Here is a 27,912-nt window from a genome sequence, read left to right as displayed (position 1 = left end):
CTACTAAAAGTCTCTTTCATACTCTAGGAAAATGGAAAATTGCTGATTATCCCATCACAGAAAACATTCGTGCCATTTATATAACATTAGAAAAGCTTGTTCAGGCAGAAGAGAATCAGGTGAATGGAATTGTCATCCTTGCAGACTACAGTGGAGTTACCTTGGCCCAAGCAGCACAACTTGGTCCATTCATGGCCAAAAAGGTCATTGGAATTCTTCAGGTAAATATAAAATCAATTGTTTTCAGGGCTTTGATTTTTTTTTTCCAGCATTAGGCAGAGCTACCATGGATCCTGATGTGCCTCATCCATGGATTTTCATATTGTTTCTCTTTCTCTGTCAAAATGATGTATAAAATGTAACCTTGCTTAAGAAATGAAGTCATGAGGATGTTAATACCCATCACTGCAACTCAATAGCAGTTTGGGTCTTGCATATATTTTGACAATAAGATCCTCTCCCTAATTTAAACAAAAATATTATCAAAGCAGAGATCCAAATATTCTGAACTAGTGCAACATTTAGTGAGATTCCTGAAGACAGGACTGGAAAACACAATTGCAGTCAGGCCAGTCCTAAAATTAAATTTAAAAAACTCTTATACCCTTCCCATTGCTCTGTTCCGCTCTTTTACATTTGCTGGCACTGTTCACTTCCATGTCTCCCAGGTCAGGCAGCTAAATCTACACTTTTCATTTGCTACATTGGCTCCCGGTCAAGCAAAGTCTTGATTTTGAAATTCTCATCCTTGTTTTCAAATCCCTCCATAGCCTCACCCATCCCTATCTCTGTAATTTCCTCTAGCCCTCTGAGATATCTGCATTTCTCTAATTCTGGCCTCTTGAGCATCCCTGATTTTAATCACTCCATCATTAGTGGCTGTGTCTTCAGTTGCCTAGGCCCCAAGCTCCCTACACCTCTCTGCCTCTGTACCTCGCTTTCATCCTTTAAGACACTCCTTAAAACCTACCTCTTTGACCAAGCTTTTGGTCATCTGAATTAATATTTCCATATGTGGCTCGGTGTCATATTTTGTTTTATAATGCTTCTGTGAGGCACCTTGTGAAGTTTCATTATGTGAAAGACACTATATCAATATAAGTTGTTGTTGTTTCTGTCTTGTGTGCTCGTCAGTGCTCCTGATTACAGTTTGTGCTCATACCGAAATGTATTAAGATTCTATTTATTCATACCCCTTAAAATAGAGTATCTCTTCTGAGTTACCTTTTCTCCAGTGTAAACATTGATGGTTTCCTTAATCTCTCCTTGTATCTCAAATGCCCAATCTCTTATGGCTAATTACCCGCTTCTGAATCTTTCCACGGCCAAAGGGGAGAATTTTCCTGTTCCTTCATTTTGGTGTATTACATCACCTGAGCGCAGTAAACTTAGGAAAATTGGGTGGGGAGGATTGCATATTCGTAAAGGATCCTTTCACATTTTCCATCGATTAAGTTAGATGGACAGAAAATCAGGCAAGTTTCCTTATGGGGATATGATCCCTACCACTGATTTAGCTCTGTTTAATGTACCTAGGGTATGTAATGTGTTCAGATGCAAGAATTGGAAAATCTGTTTAAAGATGTTCTCACTGTAACATGGTGGCCAGAACTGTACACAGTACTTTAGGTGAGACCAAAGCAGTGCTATACTGTTACTGTTGGGATTTATGTTCTATCCATTCATCATGCACCCTAAGGTCTTGTTGGTCTTTTTTACTACTGTTGTAAAATGTGGCGATGATTTCAGTAACTATTCACTTGTAGTCATGAAAACTGCATGTTGTCTTGTAATCTAGGACTATTAATTTTATATTCTCACTGCTTATTCTCCTTCCTCAATTTCACAGCCTCACAACCTTGCATTTGTCCCCATTAAACAAGATCTGTCACTTGTTACCTAATCCCCCAGTGTATCCAAATTCTTCTGTATTCCTCTGTATGTGGCTAACAAATAAGATTTGTCACACACATTCTGGCCCCCAGACAAAGTGGCAGGGGGACGGAACAATGTAGGGCACTACACCCCTTGAAATTTTGTTTGCACCCCCACTCTCCCCGCCTTTGTTCCTGGCTCCAAGGGCAGGACAAAATCCTGCCCATTATTCCCTTCTTCAGGATGCCCCCTAATGTTTTACTCACTACATATCAGGCCTACTGATAATAGAATTCCAAGACTCATCTTTATATCTCAATTTATAAATTAGGCTTTTATCCATCCTTCTCCAATCTCTGTGCAATAAATTCCTATTCTATTCGTCACTACTGGTGATTTAACTGTACACTTGAAGAAAGTTCCCTTCCCTACCTTGACACCCGCATTGCTTCAGTTATTATACACCTCTGCTGTACTTTTTACTTTTAACATTGAATAGTATATTCTTGAAAATATTCAATTTCGGAACTGTTCACTTAAGGTGAATTATTCCACTCTAATTCTCTCCTCATTGGCACAAAATCTATCCTCCTAAAGTTTTAGCTCTCTTCTATACTCCTTCTTTCTCTGTCATCAGTGCATCCTTCAATTTAACCTTTATGTGAAATCTGCTTCCTAACATTAACTCCTTTTATCATCCTCTGGTTGTTATATGGTATTGGGTCTAGTGTCTTCTCACCTGTCTGAATTCCTTAACTATTTGAGACAGAGCAGTCCAGTATCATTTCCGGAGACATATTTAACTGGTTCCGCTCCTATTGTAGATACCACAATTTATCCTAGGTGAATTTAAGCCAAATACAAGAATTATGATAGTCTATGACACCATTCCCTTATTTAATTATACATTACAAAGCCTAACCTTTGCCTTAACTTAGTAGCCTATAATCGATCCCAGTAGTTACTTTTTCCTTTTAATGTCACTTGCCTTGCTCCACAATGTTGCACTTTATCTGCATTTGATATTTATTTGCATTTGATAAAGATTTCTGTATCTCCGACATGTCCTCATTCTCAAAAGCTATATCATTCTTTGTTTATTTTCTGTTTACAAAGAACAATTTGCATCACTATAAATTCACTACCCTACCTCCACTGATCTAAGTACTTATTTTATCAAGTTCTATGACACATATGTTATCAACATAAGAAACAGAAATCAGGAGTAGACCATATGGCTCCTCAAGGCTGCTCTGTGATTCAATACAATCATGGCTGATCTTCTGCTTTGACTTCCCGCCATATCCCTCTATTCCCTGAGACACCAAAAATCTATCTATCCCAGCCTTGAATATACTCAATGATGCAACAGCCACAGCCCTCTGGTGTAGAGAATTCCAAAGATTCACAACCTCTGAGTGAAGAAATTTCTCCTCATCTCTGTCCTAAACCCTTTATCTTGAGATTGTGCTCCCATGTTCTAGATTCTCCAGCCAGGGAAACAACCGCTCAGTGTCTACCCTGTCAAGCCCCTTCAGAATCTTGTATGTTTCAATGAGATAATCTCTCATTCTTCTAAACTCCAGAGAATATAGGTACAATTTAGTCAGCCATTCCTCATAGGTAAACCCTCTCATCCCAGGAACCAAATCTAGTGAACCTTCACTATACCGCCTCCGATGCAAGTATATCCTTCCTTAGATATGGGAACAAACTATGCACAGTACTCCAGGTCTCACCAAAGCCCAATACAGTTGTATCAAAACTCCCTTATTCTTGTACTCTAAGTCCTTGCAATATCGGCCAACATGCCATTTGCCTTCCTAATTGCTTTCTGTACTATATTATTCCCAACTCTATGAGCCCTGATTTTGCATATTAACCTTTTGTGTGGCACCTTATCAAATGCCTTTTGGAAATCCAAGTATACTACATCTACTGGCTCCCCTTTATCTACCCTACTAGTTACATCCTCAAAAAACTCCAATAAATTTTTCAAACATGATTTCCCTTTCATAAAACTATGTTGATGCTGTCTGAGCATACCATGATTTTTGAAGTACAGTGCTCTTAATAATAGATTCCAGTGTTTGCCCAATGACTAATGTCAGACTAACTGGCTAGTTCCCTGTTTTCTCTCTCCCTTCTTTGTTGAATAGTGGCATTACATTAGCTAACTTCCAATCTGCTGGTATAAAAATCTAGCGAATTTTGGGAAATCATAACCCTTAACCACTATCTCTGCAGCTGCCTTTTAGAACCCTGGGTTGTAGGCCATCAGGTCCTGGGAATTTGTCAGCTTTTAGTTCTGTTAGCGGGAATGAATCTAGAAGAATCACTCGACACTCGGGTCTGCTCCAATGTCAAACAGTTTATTGAGTTATACCAGCGGGGAGCAGGTCACTGGGCTGTCCCGATGCCTCTCCACCGAACAAAGGAAAATCATCAATACTTATACACTTTCAAACAGTTACTCAGCCCATCCTGGCTGGACATGGTCCAATCATAATGATTACAGATTATATACATTGATTATTAAAGACCAATGGAAGCAGTTACCAGGCGTGGAAGGGGCTGCATGACCAACCCAAGACAGATAGGGGATTACTCATGATGTTTTCCATTCCTTTCTAATCCCCATCCTTGGTTCTCATGTACGCCCACCACCTTATCTTAACCTTGTTACAGGCTGGTATCTTTGTCAGCATTCCACAAGGACATCTGCTTTTCATTGAATAAGTCTTTGTTTGAATTTAGGTTACTCAGCTCCTGTGTGGAATGTGGTCAAGCTGGCTAAGCCTCATTATGCCTTGCAACCTCTTCATTGTTCACTAAGATTATATGTTACTAGTTACTCAAATAACATTTAAACAGTATGATATTTACTGCAGGTGCCTCTGCGCTTGGGAATACCCTTCAACAATCCCCCCTTTCGGTAGGAGACTAACCCTAGTCTCCTTAACCGACACTACTCGTTACCCCCCTTTTTCTTTTAAACTGCCCGGTATTCCCTGCCTCAGACGTGCTGGCCAGTCACGTGATTTCAGGAATTCCAGTCATTCTAGATCAAATTGAGGTGATTCAACTGACTCTGTCCTCCGGACAGGCAAATCGCCTTTCTTCCCTTTGCCTTGGTTTTTATCCTCTTTTGTCGTACATATTTCCTGCATGATCGGCAGGCCAATATGCCCCATGCTATGGCCAGGATCAACTGTATCCCTACCAGTACGTGTGATACTATCCGAATCCAGGGGTGGATGTTCACATTCATTCCCCAGTCCCAAATCTTCTTCCACCAACTCTGGTTCTGCAATTCTGTATCAATATCTTTCTCCAGATTTTTGATTTTTGTCTGCAGTTATTGGTGAAGCTTAACGGATTGACCCACCCTGAGCCTTAATTCCCTTAATACTTTGGCTAAGTGTGGGATGGGGGCCTGTTCTGGCTCCTCGTAATCCTGTAGGTGGTCATGAAGTTGATCGGTGACGTTAATGATTTCGGTAACTCTGCGCTGAACCTGCATGATTCGAGGTTATCCTATAGTGACGGGTCATAAAGGCGTAAAGCAAAAATTTGGATGTGGGATAGGACATTGTAGGTCATTGTAACGGTAGGAACGTTCTGTGATGGAGACGCAATATTTTCCTTTACCTCCGTAGCCTGTTCTGGCGAATATATGGGGGCAGGTATGATTTCTATGACACAACCATCGGTTTGATGGAACCCACATTCATCATATTCTCCCTGTCCCACTGGGTGAGGACATACTGTAATGTCCCCCCTTTGCTTGCATCCCATGAGGGAGGTTCCATATAGTGTATTGTTTCTGAGTATGGCGGAGGCTTCAGTTAAATAGTAGCGGAGGGAGGTATTACCCTGTAGGACCCCAATATTTTCCAAGCTTTGCCCATTTCGCAATCTGGGATCACTGGGTATAGTCTGGTGAGTCCTTTCGGAGTACAATTGTCCAGTGTCCCTTTTCTCTCGGCTAGTCGAGCCAGATGTGGGCTGTCTATCCAATCGGGCACCTCCCCCCTTTGGATCTGATTGAGGTTGTGTCGTGTCTGTCCCACCATCCACAAGCCATAAGCGTGACCGAGTTGTCCCTGCCTTAGCTTTCTGGCATCTTCCTTTTCTCTATCGATGAGGGGATTGATGGTTTTGGCATGGGCTTCTAATATCGTAATTCCATCTAATTGTATTCCCATGCCCTCTCCAAGATTGGCCTGATTCTCCTCTGCTCTCTCTCTTTAAGTCGTTCCACCTTTTCATTTAGACCTTGTATGTCCAGTGAGCAACATCATTAACTATTCCCCTTTTTGTTCTATAAAGCTGATCCTGGCCTCTAAATCTAGTGACACCCATGGCATCGGCAGCCTGCTGCATTACAACCTTACTTAATACACTATACATATTTCTCGCCTGTTCTGTACAATATTCCGGCATCTGTATTCCCGAGATATTGATCAGGACAGGCACAATCTCATGTTTAACATTGTCATATAATATTTCGCCTTTGTTAAAAAGTACAATTCCATTCTCTGGTCCTTTAATAGATTGTGAGGCATGGCAATTTCTTGGGTTGGGTGGTGGTTAATACGGGGCGTGGTGTCGGAGGGGGAGGAAAACATCACCCACCACCTCATAATACCCACATAATCCCACCCCCTTTCTATAGGTAGTCATGGGCTGAGGTCCGACAGATGGTGCGCATAATATTCCAAATGCGCACCGATCAGGTTTTTTTTTTGTTTCACTTTGTCGGCTGCAGCTGACTCTTGTTGCATCAGTGGAGCACTGTATGCATACTTTATCTTTTCCCGAGTGGACTTGTAACCATGCATTAAAATAAGCTTTATCTCTACTCCAGTCCTTGGCTGCTGAGATTTATATACCATCAGTGAAATAATACAAAGCCCCATAGTTCATGTAGTTACGTTCCTCCTGTGTTTGTTGTAGCTCCAGTGGTGCATTAGCATTCTCTTGTGCTTGTTTTCATCTCAGAGTAACCAGTATCACGAGTCCCCAGAGTCGAAGTGCCCACTGTGGTTTCATCACTTCGGCTGTTTTAATCTGGGGATTTAAACAAAATGACCTGGTCGTCACCAGGTGTTAGTTCCTGGTCTACTCATTTCCTCAACTGTATGGGCTGAAAACGTTCTATTGTTTATGGGTTAATAGCTGTGTCATTTTATAATTGTACCATTTCTATCTCGTCAAGTCTGTGTCTGTACTGCCGTCGGATTTGCATCTGAGCACGCTGCGCTCGTGCCTGAGTGGTGATCCATTTGAATACCACCCAGACTCCGGTTAACATCATCACCACTCCCAGTCCCCCAAACATTCCATTCTCGAACGTGTTTTCTTCCATTTCGGGGTCTGTCATTTGCTGTTGTCTTTATATACCTTCAGTTGGGACCAGTGTTTCCATCGGCCCTTCCCTTTACCATTACTTTGTCTCCCACAACAGGCACCTTTGTCTGTTCCTCTTTCATGTCTGTTTCTATAGAATCACCTGCTTCAGCTCATACAGTTGTCTGCACAGCTCCTTCACAAATCTTTTAACTCCTTTCTCTCGCGGGTCCTACTTCCTCACTACCTGCTACGACATACCTTGGCAGTCTCATCACCCTTCCTGTCATTAGTTCAGTTACTCTACATATAACAAATCATATCAGCACACTTACATTGGTATCCCAATGTCATGCCACAAATTGGCAACTCTCAGGTGGTCTTATCAAAAGATCAAAAATGGCCGGACTTTCAAATGTAGCTCTCTTAAAAACTCATATCTCCAAGAGAAAACTATCAATTGCCAGTCTTATCTACACTTTCCTGACTTACACTGGAAAATTCGAGGCTTCTTGGAAATTTCACACTATATTAATTTAGCTGTTTGAATTCTAATGTCACCATTTGTTTATCCCCAGAATTCCTTTATTAGCTCTTGCATCAGCCAGATCTGATTGTCAATTTCCATTAATTATAATTCTATTTCATTCTGAGCCCTGAAGAACCTTTACAATTAATATTCATAATTCCTTAAAACAGAAATCAAACATTTCCATTTGATTCCAGGCATTACTGTATATTGTTTGTGTTTTTGTTTAACCTTAGATGACATGTTAACTACTTAAATAACTTACCAAATTAAACTGGATTTTCGACATCTCAGCTTATTCCAAATTCAAATAACAGTAAATTTCCCTTTGAATGCTTTAAATAACCACTCATATCAATTTAATTTTGTTTATCGATTCCAATTTCTTATGCCCAGACTGGGTGATATTGCATTTTTTTTTACATTAAAGACAGAAGTGCTTGCAACTATTTCTCCTTCTCAAGCACTTTGTCTCATTGATAAAGGTAGCTGCAGCAAGGTTAATTTCTTTGCTTGTCTCCAAGGGGGCGGAGCAAAGCATTCTCAACTGTGTGGCTTTACGTAACCCTTTTTCCTTTTCGAAAAGAAACTAAGCTCCATCTTAAACGTTTTTTTTTATGGTATCCTTAGGATTTTAAAACAACAAAATCTTTAGTAACATTATCAACTTCAAAGGAAACCATCTCCATCAGGAAAGACAGCATTTTAGACTAAACTCCAATTGTTTCCAAACTTTTAGCATCTTTTGTAAGAGGTTTCTAATCCAAGGATTTTTTTTCATATAACAAAGATGATTCCAAATACCAATTCACTGCAATAGATATTTAAAAATCAAAACTGCCAATGTAATATGAGTGAGTCTTATGTCCGGAACTTAACACTGCCCCAAAACTTGATGTGATAAACTTGAAAGTTCATTGTGGTCATAAATGAAATTTCCAGTTTTTTTTCCAACTTAACAGGTCAATTAACCTTAATCGTATAAACTTAACTCAGACTTATTAACTTATAATACTTATTAACTACACACAGAACAGAATAGCACGTGCTTATTTTAAAAGATAGGTAAATTACCTCATTTTTCTTGCTCTTTCTTCAAGCGCCTTTTCTAATGACTGTAATAAAACCAAAAACTAAAGAAAAAGTTATTTAACATTCTTATAACAAAAGATTTAACACCAGCTTCTTAAACAAACTTTAATCTATCTCCTTTGCTTATCCTTCTCTCTCTTAAAACACTATTCAATCCTTTGACATTTGCTACTTAAAAACAGTCAGTAAAACATGTCTTCAAGTTTAGACTGCAAAATAAAGCGATAGCAGAGTTTCCAATTAAAGCAATGTTTTAAACTTCAAATTGGATTTCTGCCAGACATCTTCAGACCTTCAAGGCTGAAGCTTATCTCTTAGGAAATTGTTCATTGCCTTTTCACTGTTGCAAAACCAACTTTAAAAAATAAAACTTTAACTTAAAATATAATTCAAGTTTATATCCATTCCTGGGTGCACAATCTTACATTGAAATGATCACACTCAACAATCACTTTTCACACTCATTCAATTCCAAACAACTTAATAGACTCATGCTTTCAACATTAAAGCCAGACAACAAAGAGTTAACGACAGTCAGTTCTGCAGAACACAAGTTCTACAGAACACAAGCTGTACATCCCAGGGACATTCAATTCATTCGTGGACGCTTCCAACATTCACACATTCGAATCAAAGACACAGTAACTTGTTTTTACTCTAAAACATAGTCTTTTATGTCACTCTGCCATTAACTTAGTGAATGCTTTTCTTCTTTTTGTCACCACTCCCTTTGTTTTGCGGCAGGGTCGTGGGAATTCCAATTAGATTTAATCATCTTATCGATAAGTTTCTTGTTCTGAAGTGCCAAATAACACGTAAGGAAACCCTCTGGTTCCCACTCGAGCTCTATCTTTTCACTGGCCAGGCTTGGGTAGGATTAGAACCGTTAGAAATCTACTCTCAGAGGTCTGCTTTCAATCTAGCGCAACTTGTAGTAGACCGTCTCCTGGCTAACTGTCGAGTCACAAGTCTGTCAGTATTTCACACAATAAGCTTATGATATATTCCAAGCCCTCCTTGACAGTGCCCTACGTATATTAACGAACTACCTACCACCGTTTGACCATTGGTCAGATCCTGTTCACGAGTTGGGAATTCGTCAGTCACTGAACACCAACCGGCCCCGGGATAAGCTTTAAATATACTCACCCGGTACTTCTGATGGTATCAAACGACCGCCGAATCCTGCTCTCAAGTTCGGGATCAGGCTCCAGCCAACTCCCCCTTGGCCTCTTAGTTCCCTTTGCCCACTTGATACTGGCCATCATGTGGGACTAAGTCCTCTTAATTCAGGCTCAGGCTGGGTGATTGGAATATCGGGGTTACAGAAGAGCTGACTTACACCTGATCCTGCCGACTACACCAATTGTTAGCGGGAATAAATCTAGAAGATTCACTCGACACTCAGGTCTGCTCCAATGTCAAACAGTTTATTGAGTTACGCCAGCGGGGAGCAGGTCACTGGGCTGTCCCGATGCCTCTCCACCGAACAAAGGAAAATCATCAATACTTATACACTTTCAAACAGTTACTCAGCCCATCCTGGCTGGACATGGTCCAATCATAATGATTACAGATTATATACATTGATTATTAAAGACCAATGGAAGTAGTGACCAGGCGTGGAAGGGGCTGCACGACCAACCCAAAACAGATAGGGGATTGCTCATGATGTTTTCCATTCCTTTCTAATCCCCATCCTTGGTTCTCATGTACGCCCACCACCTTATCTTAACCTTGTTACAGGCTGGTATCTTTGTCAGCATTCCACAAGGACATCTGCTTTTCATTGAATAAGTCTTTGTTTGAATTTAGGTTACTCAGCTCCTGTGTGGAATGTGGTCAAGCTGACTAAGCCCCATGATGCCTTGCAACCTCTTCATTGTTCACCAAGTTATATGTTACTAGTTACTCAAATAACATTTAAACAGTATGATATTTACTGCAGGTGCCTCTGCGCTTGGGAATACCCTTCAACAATTCCTTACGTTTCCCTAACACTTTTTCTCTGCTCATATTAATTACTTTAAATTCCTCAAGCTTATTACCCCTTGGTTACCCTCTATTTCTGGTATGTAATTTGAGACTTCTACTATAAAGACAGACACAAACTATGTTCCAACGCCTCTGCCATTTTGTCATTCCCCATGATAACTTCTCCTGTCTCTGCCTCTAAGGAACCAATGTTTACTTTAGCTACTCTCCTTTTTATACCCTTGTGAAAAGTCTGCAGTCTGTTTTTATATTCCTGACTAGTTTACTCTCATTCTATTTTTTCCCTTTTTACAAACTTTTTGGTCACCCTTTGCTGGTTTCTAAAATTCTCCCAATTCTCAAGCTTACCACTATTTTTTGCAACAATATAAGCCTTTTCCTTTAATCTAATACTGTCTTTAACTTCCCTAATGAGACACTGATGGATCTTGCTCGCTATGTTTTTGTTTTTTAATGGAATATATTTTTGTTGAACATTTTGAATTGTTTTTTCAAATGTTTCCCATTGCTTATTTATTGCCATACCTTTTAATATATTTACCCAATCAACCTTAGCCAGCTCTCCCCTCAGAGCTATGTAATTGGCTTTGATAAGTTTAAGATTTTTGTTTTGGACTCGAGTATGTCGCTCTCAAACTTAATATGGAGTTCTTTTGTATTATGATCACTTTTGCTCAGAGCATCATTTACTATGAGAGTACTAATTAACCCTGCTTTAGTACACAATACTCTTATCTAAAATAGCTTTAACCCTTGTTCGTTCCACAGCATTGGTCCAGGAAACTGTCATGAAAGCATTCCACAGCCTCATCTTCCAGGCTACCTTTGCCAATTTCAGTGAATAATACTATTATCCGTGAATCAAAAAGTTGTGGATTCAAGCCCCAATACACATAATCTAGGCTAAAGCTTTAATGCTGTATAAAGGGAGTTCTGCAGTGGTAGAGGCACCATCTTTTAGATGAAATGTTAAATAAGGTATTTGTCTGCCTGTCCAGGTAGACATAAAAGATCCCTTGACACAAATCAAGGAAGATCAGGGAGTTCTCCGAGCCACCATTCCTAGTTCAACTAACATCACCAAAAACAGATTATCAAGTCATTCGTTAATTTGCTACTTATTGGACCTTGCTGTTTGCAAATTAACTGCCATGTTTGCCTACATAACAACAATGAGTGTGCTTTAAAAAAGTTATGCATTAATTGTAAAGTACTTTGGACATGGTGAGGCATTAAATACATACAATCTCTTTCAAATATAAATTTCTAGATTCTCAATTTTATTCTTAAGACTACTGGCACTTGTGTCTCCACTCTGCACATCCCCCCGCCCCAATCCCCTCCATTCCCTAACCTAAGCTGATTTTCATTCAGTCGTTACTCTCCCATGTCATATTTTGCCCACTTTCTTGTTCGAATACTGTTTACTGTTTAAAACTACTGTCTATCAGTCCTACCTATCTTCCTCAACATCTAGACTCTGTATTCTTTCTAGTTCCAACATTTGTTTTCCATTGTTTATAGTCTGATCAATTTGCCTCTCCACCCCGAAGTACCTTCACTCCAAAAACATTATCAGTCCATTTCAGTTGAAGCCTAACAAATCTGAAGAGCTTCCCCTCATTACATAATTCATCCCAGTTGTTGACCCTCAAACTAGGGTGTCAACTGGCGTGGCGGACGAAAGATACCTGCACAAGATACTTCGTATAATCACTTTTATTGATACTTAAATCACTTATCTGCTGTTTTTTCACTTGTTAAACTACTTGTTACTTGCTACAATAAATCACAAGACCCACATCTTGGACTTAAATACTACCCTTTGCGAGGCGAGGTGATCAGTCTCTCTCGGATGGGTTCTCTTCACTGAAGTGGACTCAGGGTTCCCTTTCCACGATGGTCCTGCAGGTCTTCTCCTTTTGGAGGCTCCTAGCCTTTGTATCCAGTTGTTCCCAGCCTCGAGAATGTTCTTTGACACGTACACCCCTGACTTAGAGTCATCCATTTTGCTTCGTGCTGGTTAAAAGCATTAAAAGGGCGGCACAGTGGCGCAGTGGTTAGCACCGCAGCCTCACAGCTCTAGGGACCCGGGTTCGATTCCGGGTACTGCCTGTGTGGAGTTTGCAAGTTCTCCCTGTGTCTGCGTGGGTTTTCTCCGGGTGCTCCGGTTTCCTCCCACAAGCCAAAAGACTTGCAGGTTGATAGGTAAATTGGCCATTATAAATTGTCACTAGTATAGGTAGGTGGTAGGGAAATATAGGGACAGGTGGGGATGTTTGGTAAGAATAGGGGATTAGTGTAGGATTAGTATAAATGGGTGGTTGATGTTCGGCACAGACTCGGTGGGCCGAAGGGCCTGTTTCAGTGCCGTATCTCTAATCTAAAAAAAAATACATCTGCTGGCCTTGCTCTTGTTTTCTGTCCTTGTCTAGCAGTAGCACATCTTATCTCACACACTGCTTAGTCAGGAGGGTTCATTTCTCACAGTTCTTGCCCTTCTGTAAGGATGGCTATTTTTCCCTTCATGCTCTGCAGATGCTTAGCTGTTAGCCATCTGGCTACACAGTATTCTCAGAAACCTTCCTTTCTGCACAATCTCAAAGCCCCACATTTTTTTTTATTCATTCATGGGACGTGGGCATTGCTGGCTAGGACAGCATTTATTGCCCATCCCTGTTTGCCACACCTTAGGAGGATGTGATTGCACTGGAGAGGGTGCAGAGGAGATTTACCAGGATATTGCCTGGGCTGGAGCATTTCAGCTATGAAGAGAAACTGGATAGGCTAGGGTTGTTTTCCTTAGAGCAGAGAAGGCTGAGGGCAGACCTGATTGAGGTATACAGAATTATGAGGGGCATTGATAGGAAGAAACTTTTTTCCCTAAGCGGAGGGGTCAATAACCAGGGGGCATAGATTTAAGGTAAGGGGCAGGAGGTTTAGAGGGGATTTGAGGAAAAGATTTTTCACCCAGAGGGTGGTTGGAATCTGGAACACAATACCTGAAGGGGTGGTAGAGGTAGGAACCCTCACAACATTTAAGAAGTATTTAGATGTGCACTTGAAACGCCATAGCATACAAGGCTATGGGCCAAGTGCTGGAAAATGGGATTAAAATAGATAGGTGCTTGATGGCCGGCATAGACACGATGGGCCAAAGGGCCTTTTTCTATGCTGTATAACTCTGTGACTCTATGCCGTTGAGAAGGTGGTGGTGAGCCGCCTTCTTGAACCACTGAAGTCCTTGTAGGGTAGGTACACCCACAGTGCTTTTAGGAAGGGAGTTCCAGGATTTTGACCCAGCAACAGTGAAGGAACGGTGATATAGTTCCAAGCTATCTGATCCCTGTCTGTCTGGCTCAGCAGTTAGCATTGAAAGTAATCCTGAAATTACTGTCTTTGAACTCTTGTTCTTTAATCTAGTACCTAAGTCCTCAAAATCCACCCTACTATTTACTATGTTTTTGGTTCCTACATGAACCATGAGTACCAACTGGTTCTCCTTTCCAGTTTTTTTTTTAGCCCATTCCATTATGTCCTTCACAGTGACACCTAAGAGCCAACACTTTGTTCTGGACTCGCAGCTATAGTTACAAACCTGAATGTCTTTTTCCTATAAATACTACATGCCTGTTGCTCACTTTTGTTTCCTTGGGTAACCCTTCACTCCATGGTGTTGTGGTGCTGTTCCTGATTACCCTCCCCTTTGTCAGTATTTCTAGTTATTATAGTATCAAGCATTGCATAATCTACTGGACAAGTGAGGACACTCAGTAATTTCTTATACTGGTGATTCATATCCCCTCCTTTTGTGGCACCTCCATCTCTTTCCTCTGCTTCGTTATCTCACCTTGGCCTGCAAATTGTGGAGTGACCAACTTCTGTTATTTAAATTCAAACTGTGTTGCAGAATGTAATTAGCTAGACCTCAAGTTCCACATTCCTACGCCTAGGTAACAAAACCATCTGATACTTCATGGTATTTGTACTGTTCAGGGATCCGCTATATGTGTTGTAATATACAAATTTAACACACCCTGTTAAATATGCTTTTGAATACAAACTATAATTATTTATAGTAACTTAAAATGGCCCATTTGAGCAATCCTTTCTAACAGTGTGACCTTTCCTGTTTTTGACATTGCTTTCTAGTAGTGTTGTTGGCTAAAGCTGATCATATGGATAATCAAATGCTGGTGATGCTTTATAGCAAGCACATTGACCTACTGTCAAATATGTGACCACTTTGTTCATTTCACTGTTTGGAAAGCATGCGGCCGTCTGATTAACCTGTGTTTGATTAACAGAGCTCTTGCCCAATGAGAATAAAAGCAAACCAGACAGAGGAGGAAATTTAACAGGTTTCAGTTTACAGATTTTTTTTTTCATTCCTGATAATCACCAAGCAATCAATTCCATGAAATCCACTACTCATTGGTTTTGAATGCTGCAATTGCTCAATGGGAACAGAATGACTGAAAAATCTTCATCTGTTATTAACTGCTGTTCATTGGCCCCTGGTAATTGTGTAACTAAATAATAATAACATTTCAATCACATTGATTAATTTCAATTGATTTTCCTCTGGCTATTAAACGTTCAAAAAGTCTAAGTAGGGTCATAAATATGGATTTTTAAAAAAATATTCGTTCATGAGATGTGGACATCGCTGGCTAGGCCAGCATTTATTGCCCATCCCTAATTGCCGAGAAGGTGGTGGTGAGCTGCCTTCTTGAACCACTGCAGTCCATGTGGGGTAGGTATACCCACGGTGCTGTTAGGAAGGGAGTTCCAGGATTTTGACCCAGCGGCAGTGTAGGAACGGCGATATAGTTCCAAGTCAGGATGGTGTGTGGCTTGGAGGGGAACTTGGAGGTGGTGCTCCCATGCATCTGCTGCCCTTGTCCTTCTAGGTGGTAGAGGTCGTGGGTTTGGAAGGTTATGTCGAGGGAACCTTGGTGAGTTGCTGCAGTGCATCTTGTAGTTGGTGTACACTGCTGCCACTGTGCATCGGTGGTGAAGGTGGTGGATGGGTGCCAATCAAGCGGGCTGCTTTTTCCTGAAAGGTGTTGAACTTCTTGAGTGTTTATGGAGCTGCATCCATCCAGGCAAGTGGACAGTATTCCATCACACTCTTGACTTGTGCTTTGTAGATGGTAGATAGACATTGGCGTGACAGGAGGTGAGTTACTTGCTGCAGAATTCCCAGCCTTTGACCTGCTCTTGTAGCCACTGTGTTTATGTGGCTGGTCCAGTTCAATTTCTGGTCAATCGTGATCCCCAGGATGTTGATAGCGAAGGTAATGCCATAGAACATAAAGGGGAGATGGTTAGATTCTCTCTGGTGTGAGATGGTCATTGCCCAGTACTTGTGTGGCACAAATGTTACTTGCCACTTATTAGCCCAAGCCTTGATGTTGTCCAGGTCTTGCTGCATCTGGGCACGGGCTGCTTCATTATCTGAAGAGTCACGAATGGTGCTGAACATTGTGCAATCATCAGTGAACATCCCCACTTCTGACCTTTATGATGGAGGGAAGGTCATTGATGAAGCAGCTGAAGATGGTTGGGCCTAGGACATAAATTAGTGTCTAAGACGTCTTCCTATTCATTGTGTTAATAGACATATAGCACAGTAGGTGAGCAACAAAAAGCAGGAAATGTAGATGGACAATACATATATGCTTTATATGTAAAATATTTATATATATATATATAGTCTGTGAACTCCATGGAAGGTCATCTTGTGCTGTATAATATTTTGGGGTTGCACCTGTGGTACTCTTTATCCAATCATTCCTATCAAGTGGACAGTGTTGAATGTGATATACAAATCGCTACTGGAGAAATTACCATTTTTGTTAACTAGTGTACGTTATGTTTGCTTTATGCATACAGTGCCACCATATTTCATAAATTAATTCTCTTCACAGGATGGATTTCCAATGAGAATAAAAACAGTCAATGTCATCAATGAGCCCATTATCTTTAAGGGTATTTTTGCCATCATAAAACCTTTTCTAAAGGAGAAAATGACAGAAAGGGTATGTACTTTAGATTATTTTCTTTGTGTATAGTTGCTCAATGTAATGCACCCCCTCAATATATTAATATAGAATTGTTATGTGTAGAGCTGTTGAATGCTGTGTTTGTCTTTCATTAAGAGGCTTCTATTTATACTACCTCCTTTTAGAAGTCCATTAGACTTTGCTCCAAACCTTCCATACTACATTTTAAACTTATCAAATATTCAGTATACTATATTATGTGCATTTTATATGCTGTATTTTAAAACATATTTCTGGTAATTTGTAAATCAAGACACCTCTAGATCCAGATTTGTTGTATTTCACCAGATTTTCTAACTACCGGATTTTGCAATGACTGGAAATGTTGCCTCACACTTTTGCAATGGATTTTTTCAGTACTATGTTGTACTTCTAAACAATCTGGAGGTTAGAGAAAGCAGAGGACACATGTGTCAATCTCTACCATCTTAGAGCAGTACTTGAAGAGTCTTGAGTTCATCTTCATTTCCAATAAAGAAGGCAAACTTGAGCATATCTGATTTGCTCTATAACTGAATTGCAGGAGGTTTATGAGGGTTGCGCAGATTAAGTCTTTCACCCATTCTCCCAGATGTTCCTTTGTATCATCTGCACTAAATCCCTGGTGGTGACAGACATTTTGATTCATTTTGTACCCTTGTTAAATGGAAGGACTGATATGAGCATGGATCTCATACCCTTCATTCCGTGATTTAGCATTATTAGTAAATTGATCAAATATTTCATTCGGGAGAATAAGAATTCCTGGTCTAATATAAAAGCAAAATACTGCGGATGCTGGAAATCTGAAACAAAAACAAGAAATGCTGGATTCACTCAGCAGGTCTGGCAGCATCTGTGGAAAGAGAAGCAGAGTTAACGTTTCGGGTCAGTGACCCTTCTTCGGAACTCCGAAGAAGGGTCACTGACCCGAAACGTTAACTCTGCTTCTCTTTCCACAGATGCTGCCAGACCTGCTGAGTGAATCCAGCATTTCTTGTTTTTGTTTAAGAATTCCTGGTCAATAGGTCAGTGATTATAAGCTTAGTTTGTCATAGTACCAGCTAACAAGTATGATGAAGCCCCCTTAAACACTAAAATAAATAATATACTTTAATAAAGATATTGCTGCACAAAGTATTTTCAAAAAGCTTATGGGTCATTTAAGTGAATTGAATAGGCTAGAACATGAGTGTTGGTTCCAGAGCTCCATCCTGTCCAGTCCAAGTGCTCCACTCCTTGCCTAAGTCTAGGTCTGCCTGAGTCCAAAAAATGGGAAAAGTAGAATGGTCAGAATAAACAAATAAGCATAATTGGCAAATGGAATGTTCCTTTGAGCAGACTCAATTGTACTATTTAATTCTTATTTGTGATAACTTGAGTCTTTTCTTGTTGGCCTGTTCGCATTGCTACGGCTCCATCACTAAACATAATGTTTTTTGAATGGGACAGTTATGCTGAGAGTGAAGACAAAAATCTTGCTAGGATGATAGAATAAGAAAAAGAGTACATTTGATAGAGGAAAGTCTCGTCATTTTAAAGGGTGGTGTTTATTTTTGGCAGTATATTTCAGATCACATTTTTATGGAAGGTTATTCCTGGTGTCTGGATTACCTTTCAAGATTCTTTTGCTACAGAATTAAATTTTACCAATTTAAAAATGCACTGCATAAAATATTTAATATTGATATCCCAGTAATCTTTATTTACAATAAAGATCTGAACATGTTTCCCTCCTTTTTTAGTTTGTTCTTCATGGTTCAGATCTAAGCTCACTTCACAAGGATATTCCACCTAATACCCTTCCTCAAGAGTATGGAGGTACAATGGGAAAACTCAACACAACGGACTGGGCTGCGGCTTTGCTGGCATTTGAGGAAGAATTTGTAGCAGAATTTTGTCAGACGCATTCACCGACGGATAATTCACTTGCACAGTATACAGTCGGGGCAAATGATCAGGCAGGCCAACAGTGCGATGATTCTTTTAGAGGCGTGAGGTCACCGCTGTATTACTGTTATTAATAAGATTCATTGTTTGACACTTCCCCTGAAGAATTTTTTTTGGTGCCGCGGTATTCAAAATTTATGGTGTGGTCACTTAAAGTACTTTATTATTTTAGACATTGAAGAGACTGTATCGTCAGAAATGTCTGACTTGTACTTTCCTATTTACAGAAATTCAATATATAATATTCTTGATCTATCAGCAGCAATTTTAAAGATGGTGGCAGACAGAACTAACCTTCTTCAATTTCTATATTAAATATGAATTCTTACAGTCTCAAAGTGTTTGATCAGTTTATAGAAAATCTCAGCTGTTAGACTGTCAAAATCACCCAGATTTAAGCAGTTTTTATCTGTCTGCTGCCATGTTATTGACCCATTGGTAACACCTCAAACAGGAATTTTTGGTTTGAAAGTGGGATATTTTTCAGCCGTATAGAGATTAAGGCCTGATTTTTAACTGAAAATACTGGTCTCAACTTAAATCTTTTGAACATTGATAATATAGTCACATAATTTCCATCATCCATTATCTGCAATAGTCACTATCTGGAATTGCTGAATATTACAGAATAACAGAGCCAAAGGAAACGTTATAATTCAAAACATGCACTCAGTAACTACACACTAAAGAAATGTTGCTATGGGACTTAAAGGGATGAGGAAAAGAACAGTATTTACTAACAGCTGTCCACCTGAAATATACTGTAAATAGTATAGGAAAGTTAAAACAAAGTCCTATTGAAGAACAGCTATTATATTCAATCTGCTGTGACCAACATTTTTTATTTAATTGTAAAGCATTTCAGGATTAGATTAAAAAGAAAAAAAATCAGCAGTGTGTAATCCTTTGCGCACCTACATTATCAACTGCTGTCAAAATAAATTAACGCAAAAAAAAAAACTTTCTTCTGAATCTAAGATATTGGGTCAGTATTGTTGAATAAAATAATAAAGCAGTAGAGTTCTACATAGCTAGCAATGTCCATCTTGATTTGGCTGTCCAGTATGTTTAGTATTATCCAGTCAAGCCTGGAGATGTCCAAAGCTGGTTGAACAGTGTCACACTAGGCTTTAGCAATATTTAGTACAAGCAATATTTTTTTCATTCACTGATTTGGGTTAATAAAGAATGATAGATTTTTAACGAAGTCACACAGATCTCTGTTCATTATATAGTACTGTTAACAAAAATACTTTTACTTCTGCCCCTGAGTTTTTAGAAGTAATTTAATATATTTTAGCCCAAAGAAAACACAGACAATTCACAACCTGCATGTTATGATAAATGTTACATACAAGAACAAGTTAGAATATAATGGTACCTTCAGCTTCTGTTTTTGCATCACACATTATTATAGTGTATGAACTGAAGTATGATAGGATATCAACTGGGTCAAAATGTTACATTTCTGACACTTCCCTCTGAAGAAAAAGGACCGGGATCAAAGATTGACGTGTCTAGTACCATAGCTAGTCAACACAGGGATATAAATACCTAACGCCCACCATTTGTAGGAAATTGAGGTAAGCACCAGTTCCACTAATATTGTCAAAGTCTTAAAAATTTAACTTATGAGAAAAACAGCTGCAAAAGTCAACAGCATTGTGGAGTTGTCAGAGACGGGATTTAACTCGTCTTCATTCAGCTATTTTTCAGTATTTTATGTGGCATTGTAAAGTGCAAAATCCATTGATTGCTCCTGTTTGGAGAATTTTACAAAAAATATGTCCTAAAATATTTTGATGTTTCTCAATTTTTGAGAGCTGTGAATTAAGTGTTGTATCGCTGTGTTCTAATGAGGAGTTACTGTATTTATAAAAACAGAAACAAATTGCAAGAACTAAATTTTGAGAATTATTACAGTTTCCCATTCAGTTAAGTCTACTATTAGGCTTATTTCTACGATGACTATTTTTGAGGCTCAGTGTAAGATTTTATTTGTCAAAAACCAATTATGCTTACTGTCTTCCTTTGGTAGGGGAGGAGAGAGAGAAAGGCTTAAGTACAAGTCACTACTCTGGCATTGATTAACCTGCAGCTCACAAAACAAATCCATCCTGTTACTGAGTTCCATATTTTAGTCCCTCCCACTGGTGGAAACAATTAATCTGCCAGCAGGTTCATGCAAAATTAAGAAAATATCGCAGCAGTGCTATGAGCCTTTATCAGTAAGAGGACAGTGGATTATCATACAGCTCCTGCTCCCAGCAGCACTGCTGTTTACATTCAGTCAGGACATCAGGAATTCACAGTACTGCAGGTCTCGGCTAAAGGAAGAGAGCAGTTGGTTTCTGTAAGGGCACTGGCCACTTACTGATTCTGACCCACTGCTCCAAATGGTTGGATGCTTTTGTATTGGTGCATCTCCTGTGGCATTGCTCACATGGAGTTAAATTACACGGCTGAATTTTATGAGCGCGCCGGCTCATTTAAATGGAGGGAGTGGAGTGGCCACCCCCGATGATGTAGAGGGGGCGGCCGCTCCGTCCCCGGCAACGGGCGCCACTGCGCAGACACAGATGCCATTTTTAAAGGCCCTTCAAAGGTCCCATTTCAAAGAAAACTGCAGAATACTTTTAATTTTACTATGATTCCCCTCTACCATCCCCCCACTGAGTCTTTATTTAATAATTTGACATTTCCCCAAAAAAACACCTTTTGATATTCTGAACTTCCATTCCCCCCTCCCCCCCTGACTTCAGCACCTTTGACCCTCAATCCCTTCCCATCATCCCCACAACCAAAAACTGTAGTTCTCCCCGCTGCCCTGAGAATTACACTGCTCCCCCACCCTCTCCACCAGTGTCTCACCTTGGTTCTCCAAACGGGGATCCAATGGCGTGGGACTTCCGGCCACTGACTGGAATATCGACGTGGGATGGCAGCCCAGTCCAGGTAAGTCATTTAACATTTATTTGCATTTATTATAATATGCAAATAAAGGCGCTGCCACTGTGCGGCGGGGGTGCTGCACCGAGGCCTCGCCGCAGCCGGTAAAATGCAGCGGAGCCTTCCTGGTTTCGGGAGTCCCGTGGTGGGCCTCTCTAGGAAGAATTTTCCGTGCCCCCCCACTCCACCCGCCCCACCCCCCGCCTGACCCCAGACACTGGAGGCCCTGTAAAATTCAGCCCATAATGTTTATTGTTTAAGCCCACTTGGGGCCCTACAGTAACCATCCCTCCCTCTCCCAACAAAGCAAAATACATTCCTTTTGAATTTACCTTGGCTTTTTGGGATCCTGATTTTCATCCAATTTTTTATACTAAAAATAGAAACTACAATACAACCAAATAATTTGTTTTCAAATTAGCAACAAAAACAGATTTTATTGATCCTTGTCAACTGTAAATGGCTTATTAGCAATAACTGTTTTCTACAAGCCAATGCAAACAGTTCTCTTAGAAGAAGAACACTTTTTAAATTTAGAATAACTTTTTTAAAAATTGACTTCCCTTTTATATGGCAGTAGCAAGATTCCAGACCATACCTGCCTGCATGTTGGCATCTGAACTGCATCTTCTGAAAGTTCCACTCAAAAAAATTTGGTTCACCATGGGCAGGATTTTGGCCCCAATATGGGGGCAGGCACAGAATTTTATGTAGCTGGCTGGCGTGCTGGTTCCCCAGCACGGTCCTGACTCCCAGCCATTTTTCTGGAGGCTGGTTTGGACGAGGAATGGCTACCCACCCACAAGTGGCAGGTAGCCTGTTAATCAATTAAAAGGCCAATGAAGGCAATTTTCCAGTTGGCCTGCAAGGCCCCAGCAACGTCGGGAGCAGGGCAGATGCCTGGAGGTGGCCACGCTCCAGGATCACCTTGAGGGCCCCCCACTTCACCCGCCCGCGCCCCCGCCTCACCTACTTGATCACAGCTGCGGCTGCAGGCAGCCCTGTGGAAGGGATTCCCCTCCACAATGGTGGTCTGGCAGCTGTAGCCATTTTTTATTTCAAATGTGTTAAAAGTGCTGAGAAGGCACCTCAAGGTGGAAGCACCCTCTCTCTTCCTTAGCTGCAATAGCAGCAGGCTTCAGTTCCTTCCATGCTGGAAGGCCTCCTATTGGCGCTCCAGTTTTGACAGCCGCCCATCATCTTTAATTGGACAGTGAGCACACCCTCTGTCCACTAATTGGCCAATCCAGCAAAAAATGATGTCGGATTACTGCTCCTGACATGGTGTAGGTTTGGGATGTGCATTTGATCCCAACTTCGGAGTCATTACTCAATACGGAAAATCCTGCCCCACCTCTCAAATTTAGGGCCGAATTGTGTAGTCCCGCCACTGGGAGTGGAAAGTAGCAGCAGTCCCCCATGGGACATGCTGCCGTGATTCTGTGCCCCCCTACCACCCCCCCCCCCCATTGGCGTCACCACTTTTAAAGGCTGCCAGTTCAACAAAGTTCAGAGTTCACCTCTTCCCCTCCTCAGTGGCGCCAACTTTCCCTGGACAGGAAAGTGAAGGCATGTGAATGCTGCTCAATGCGCTGAGGATCGGGCACTGAAGGTGAGATCGCTGCGGTTTATATTTTAATTCATGCAAATGTATTATTTAAACATGCTAAGTCAGGTGCCATTGCAGAGCAGCAGAAGGGTTGCCATGGAGCTTCCCTGCCTGGTGTCGGGTTCTGTGGCAGCCGCTGCCACTCCAATTTTCCAGCCCTCCACCCCCACCCCTCAAAAGGAACCCGACGTCAGGCTGGGGGCAATTTGACAACCTTATTGCAATCTTGATTACTGTGAAATACTACTGGGCTTTCCTTGAAAATGTAGTGCATTACATTTTGTAGTAGCTTATGGCTTAATTTGGTATTGGAGAACCTCACTTCTGATCTCTAAATATCCATGTGGACAGTTGGATTTTTGAACATTTTCCAGATACGAATCCAAAGATGATCATCATCAAAGCTGCAATCTGACCAGAATATTCAAACCGTTGCCAAAGTTAGTTTAGCTCACTGCTCGCATTATCAAATTACATCATTTAATGACTCTAAGCCAGTAGAGGAACAATTGAGTGAAAACTGAACACTTGTGCTTTATAAATCTGTATAATTTAGGAAACAAACCACTCTTAATGCTTTTTATTTACACAACAATGTTGGTTGCGGTTTCAGTGTATAGTTTCAGAAATAAATTAGTTGTGGGATCAATATGTTTTAAACAATCAAGCTGACAAATTCTGGATTGCTTGCCTGACTCACTTTCCACAGTTAAATTCTGGTGTTTTGAGGGGGGAGAAGATTTAACTCAGAGTGGATTTCAACAACTTAATCTCCCACCCGCCAGTGGCAGAAAGCTATCTTTGGCAATTTTAACTGCCCAGCCTCATCTGCATACTGCCAATCAGTTGTGCAAAATGGTAGCTGGCTAGCAGGTGGGAGAGCAAATTCAGCTAGTGACAAAGGAAGGCTGTCCACCAAGCAGGTAAGCCACAGGTATCTGGGGGATGGGAGGCCGCCTGTTCATCCTTCCTGACAGCTGCCAATCTGCTTTCACCTGCTGGGAAAGTCGCACCAGTGCCCCTACTCAAGCTCAGGATAAAATGCATGTGGGGTCCCATTAAGGTAATTTTAATAAATTCATGGGATCCTTGCCCACTATAGATCATCTGCCCACAGAACCCTGCGGATTAAAATTAGCCATGTCAGGAAAGGGTCGGGTTGCGAGTCATATGAACATACGAATGAGGAGTCGGTAAGTAAGCCCATTGTTCCTGCCCTGATTTTGGCTGGGAAGGTAGGCTTTAAATAGATCCCTAGGTGTTAGATTCCAAAAAGCTTTCAGCAGTTGTTAGCATCCTATTATAATTATTTTGTGTCAAATAGGATAACTATTCTCTTATTGTCACTCACTCTGGGGATTTTACATTTTTGCTGGTAATAGCTTAGCATATTCTGTTGTTTTCTGCTGTACAACCATAGTTCAGTTCAGGGATATTTAAAATTGAAAGTTATTTTTTAAATATGGAGTTATGTTTAAAAAGCTATTGCTGATGTAAAAAGCAAAACCGTTCATATTGGGCTCGCTTGCTATCCAATGAATAGCTAAAACTATACTGAGCAGTTTCCAGGTTTCACTCTGGTCTGATCTGCACTCGGGTGGCAGTAACTGCACTATAATTGTCCACAGAGATGGAAAATCAGCTCCGGTTCCTGCTCCTGATCACTATCCAACAGCCCCTCCTGGAAATGCATGTGAATGTTAAGCTGCATTAACATTAAACCTGGCTATTATAGCCCGCTCACCCACCAGTTAAGTGTTCAGATAAATAATGGTCCTGTAAAACCATACCCTAGGAAGAGGTGAACAATACCTTCAGGGAAAAAAATTGGAGATAAAGAAAATTTTATTTTAATAAATGTTTTATATTGTGTCTTTTGTACTATAGTTATTTGCCATTAGACGATATGGGAACTAATTTCATTAAATCTTGGACTAGGCAGTTCATCTTGTTTTAAGTCATGTTCACAATAAACTTATATTGGCCGAAACAGGAACTTAAAAATATAGTTCATCATTACTTCTGGGACTTTTCTAAACTGAATGTTCTTGGAATATTCCACTGTATGTTAATTGTTACAACTGTCAATAAAATTTGTTTTGAAAATCTCAGAAGCTTTCTTTGAATGAGGCAAGCATACATGTATAGTTCATGCATTTATTTTTTGTTTAGTTGAAACTTCTTGCAAACAAATGTTGTCCATTTCTGAATTGCACTCTAGGGGCTAGGAATAGCTATTAGTCTATTCACACCAGCTATGTGGAGTAAGTAAGCTCAAATGACAAGATTTTTGTAATATGTTGATATAGTTACACAAAATGTATGTCCAATATACCTCATTGATGGTCTAACAGTTATTTTGAGTTCATATAGCCACACGATAAAAGTGCTGCACACATTTCACATGAATATACAGCATTATTACTATCTGCATTGCACTACCATCATAAATACAAGCATTCTCCGGCATCAAAACATCCTTTTAAAAGTAATTTTGTCTTGTGTCTGAGGCAACCTAGTTAAATAACATGCCCAAATCAAATTATAAAATCATAGAAACAAGGTATGACTTCCTCTGCTGTACAGCAATTTCTGGACAATACAGCAATTGAATTAAAAATTTATTTCCTTTTGTGGTTTATAAATATGCCATTTTCATTTCCCCAATGTACAGAAACCCAAGGCAGCTCAGTAGTATTTCTTGGAACAGCTTCCTCCTCCTAGTTTCCATAACCTACTACACCTTTGCTTTGCAGGCTAACAGTGCTTTACTGTAAAGAAAATGTGATTCTTGTATGGATTACATTTATAAATAAATTAATGGCTCATCCAGGCATACATTGAATACATTTGTTATTGAAATAGGGTAAATTCACATAATTTTGTGGGAACCGGAACACCAGCCCTGCTGACTCAACACACGCTCACACCTCACATAGAGCAGAGACACACAGACCAAGATGGATGTGGGTTCAATTCCTGGCTTATGCCAAATTGGCTGATTATAATAAACAAAGTGGTGGTGAGAAATATAAGTGTGTCAAGGAGCTATGAAACACAGAGATGTTGGGGTTGTGCTTGCCTACAATTTCTAACTTGAAACCCACCAGCTGGATTTTCACATTAATAGACAAATTCTAGAAAGCAGCAAACATCTATTCACAGAAAAGCACAGGGACACTAAAGCAATTTTCAACATTTATAATAATTCAGACTTTTTTTATTCTTTCATAGGATGTGGGCATCGCTGGCAAGGCCAGCATTTATTACCCATCCCTAATTGCTCTAAAGAAGGTTGTGATGAGCCTTGAACTGATGCAGCCCATGTGGTGTAGGTACACCAACAGCACTGTTAAAGTACTGTGCTTAGAAATTAAATTATAAACACATCTATTTTCTACCAGACTTACATACAAAATACTCAACAGTCTGCTATACAATTAATTGCAAATATGAATGGGACCTTCACGAGAATAAATTATATATATATATTATTATTCATTCATGGGATGTCGGCGTCACTGGCTATGCCAGCATTTATTGCCCAACCCTAATTGCCCTTGAGAAGGTGGTGGTGGGCTGTCTTCTTGAACTGCTGCAGTCCATGTGGGGTAGGTACACCCACAGTGCTGTTAGGGAGTTCCAGGATTTTGACCCAGCAACAGTGAAGGAACGGCGATATAGTTCCAGGTCCGGATGGTGTGTGACTTGGAGGTGAACTTGCAGGTGATGGTGTTGCTATGCATTTGCTGCCCTTATCCTTCTAGTTGGTAGAGGTCGCAGGTTTGGAAGGTGCTGTCTAAGGAGCCTTGGTGCATTGCTGCAGTGCATCTTGTAGATGGTACTACTGCCACTGTGCATTGGTGGTGGAGGGAGTGAATGTTTGTGGATGGGGTGCCAATCAAGCAGGCTGCTTCGTCCTGGATGGTGTCGAGCTTCTTGAGTGTTGTTGGAGCTGCACCCATCCAAGCAAGTGGACAGTATTCCATCACACTCCTGACTTGTGCCTTGTAGATGGTGGACAGGCTTTGGGGAGTCAGGAGGTAAGTTACTCGCCGCAGGATTCCTAGCCTCTGACCAGCTCTTGTAGCCACGGTATTTATATTTAAAGATTTAGATTTAGAGATACAGCACTGAAACAGGCCCTTCAGGCCACCGAGTCTGTGCCGACCATTAACCACCCATTTATACTAATCCTACACTAATCCCATATTACCACATCCTCACCTGTCCCTATATTCCCCTACCACCTACCTATACTAGGGGCAATTTATAATGGCCAATTTACCTATCAACCTGCAAGTCATTTTGGCAGTGGGAGGAAACCGGAGCACCCGGAGGAAACCCACGCAGACACAGGGAGAACTTGCAAACTCCACACAGACAATACCCAGAATTAAACCCGGGTCGCTGGAGCTGTGAGGCTGCGGTGCTAACCACTGCGCCAATATGGCTAGTCCAGTTCAGGTTCTGGCCAATGGTAGCCCCTAGGATGTTGATAGTGCGAAATTCAG

The 27,912-nt window shown here is 40.7% G+C and overlaps 1 protein-coding gene across 3 annotated transcripts in view; it reads left to right on the top strand.

Moving 5' to 3' along the window:
- Positions 1-25,504, top strand: part of ttpal (tocopherol (alpha) transfer protein-like) — a 43,380-nt gene extending 17,876 nt beyond the window's left edge. For all 3 annotated transcript variants that reach the window (XM_068048243.1, XM_068048244.1, XM_068048245.1), the window contains exons 3-5: positions 28-221; positions 16,777-16,887; positions 18,636-25,504. In XM_068048243.1, the coding sequence (XP_067904344.1) occupies positions 28-221; positions 16,777-16,887; positions 18,636-18,914 (584 nt within the window). In that variant the 3' untranslated portion in view covers positions 18,915-25,504. The remainder of the gene's footprint in view (positions 1-27; positions 222-16,776; positions 16,888-18,635) is intronic.
- Positions 25,505-27,912: the final 2,408 nt, after the last annotated feature.

The sequence above is a fragment of the Heterodontus francisci genome, chromosome 16 (genome assembly GCF_036365525.1).
Source record: "Heterodontus francisci isolate sHetFra1 chromosome 16, sHetFra1.hap1, whole genome shotgun sequence".
Classification (NCBI taxonomy): domain Eukaryota; kingdom Metazoa; phylum Chordata; class Chondrichthyes; order Heterodontiformes; family Heterodontidae; genus Heterodontus; species Heterodontus francisci.
Note: the sequence above shows the minus strand (reverse complement) of the source record. Positions and strands in the feature narration are given on the sequence as shown.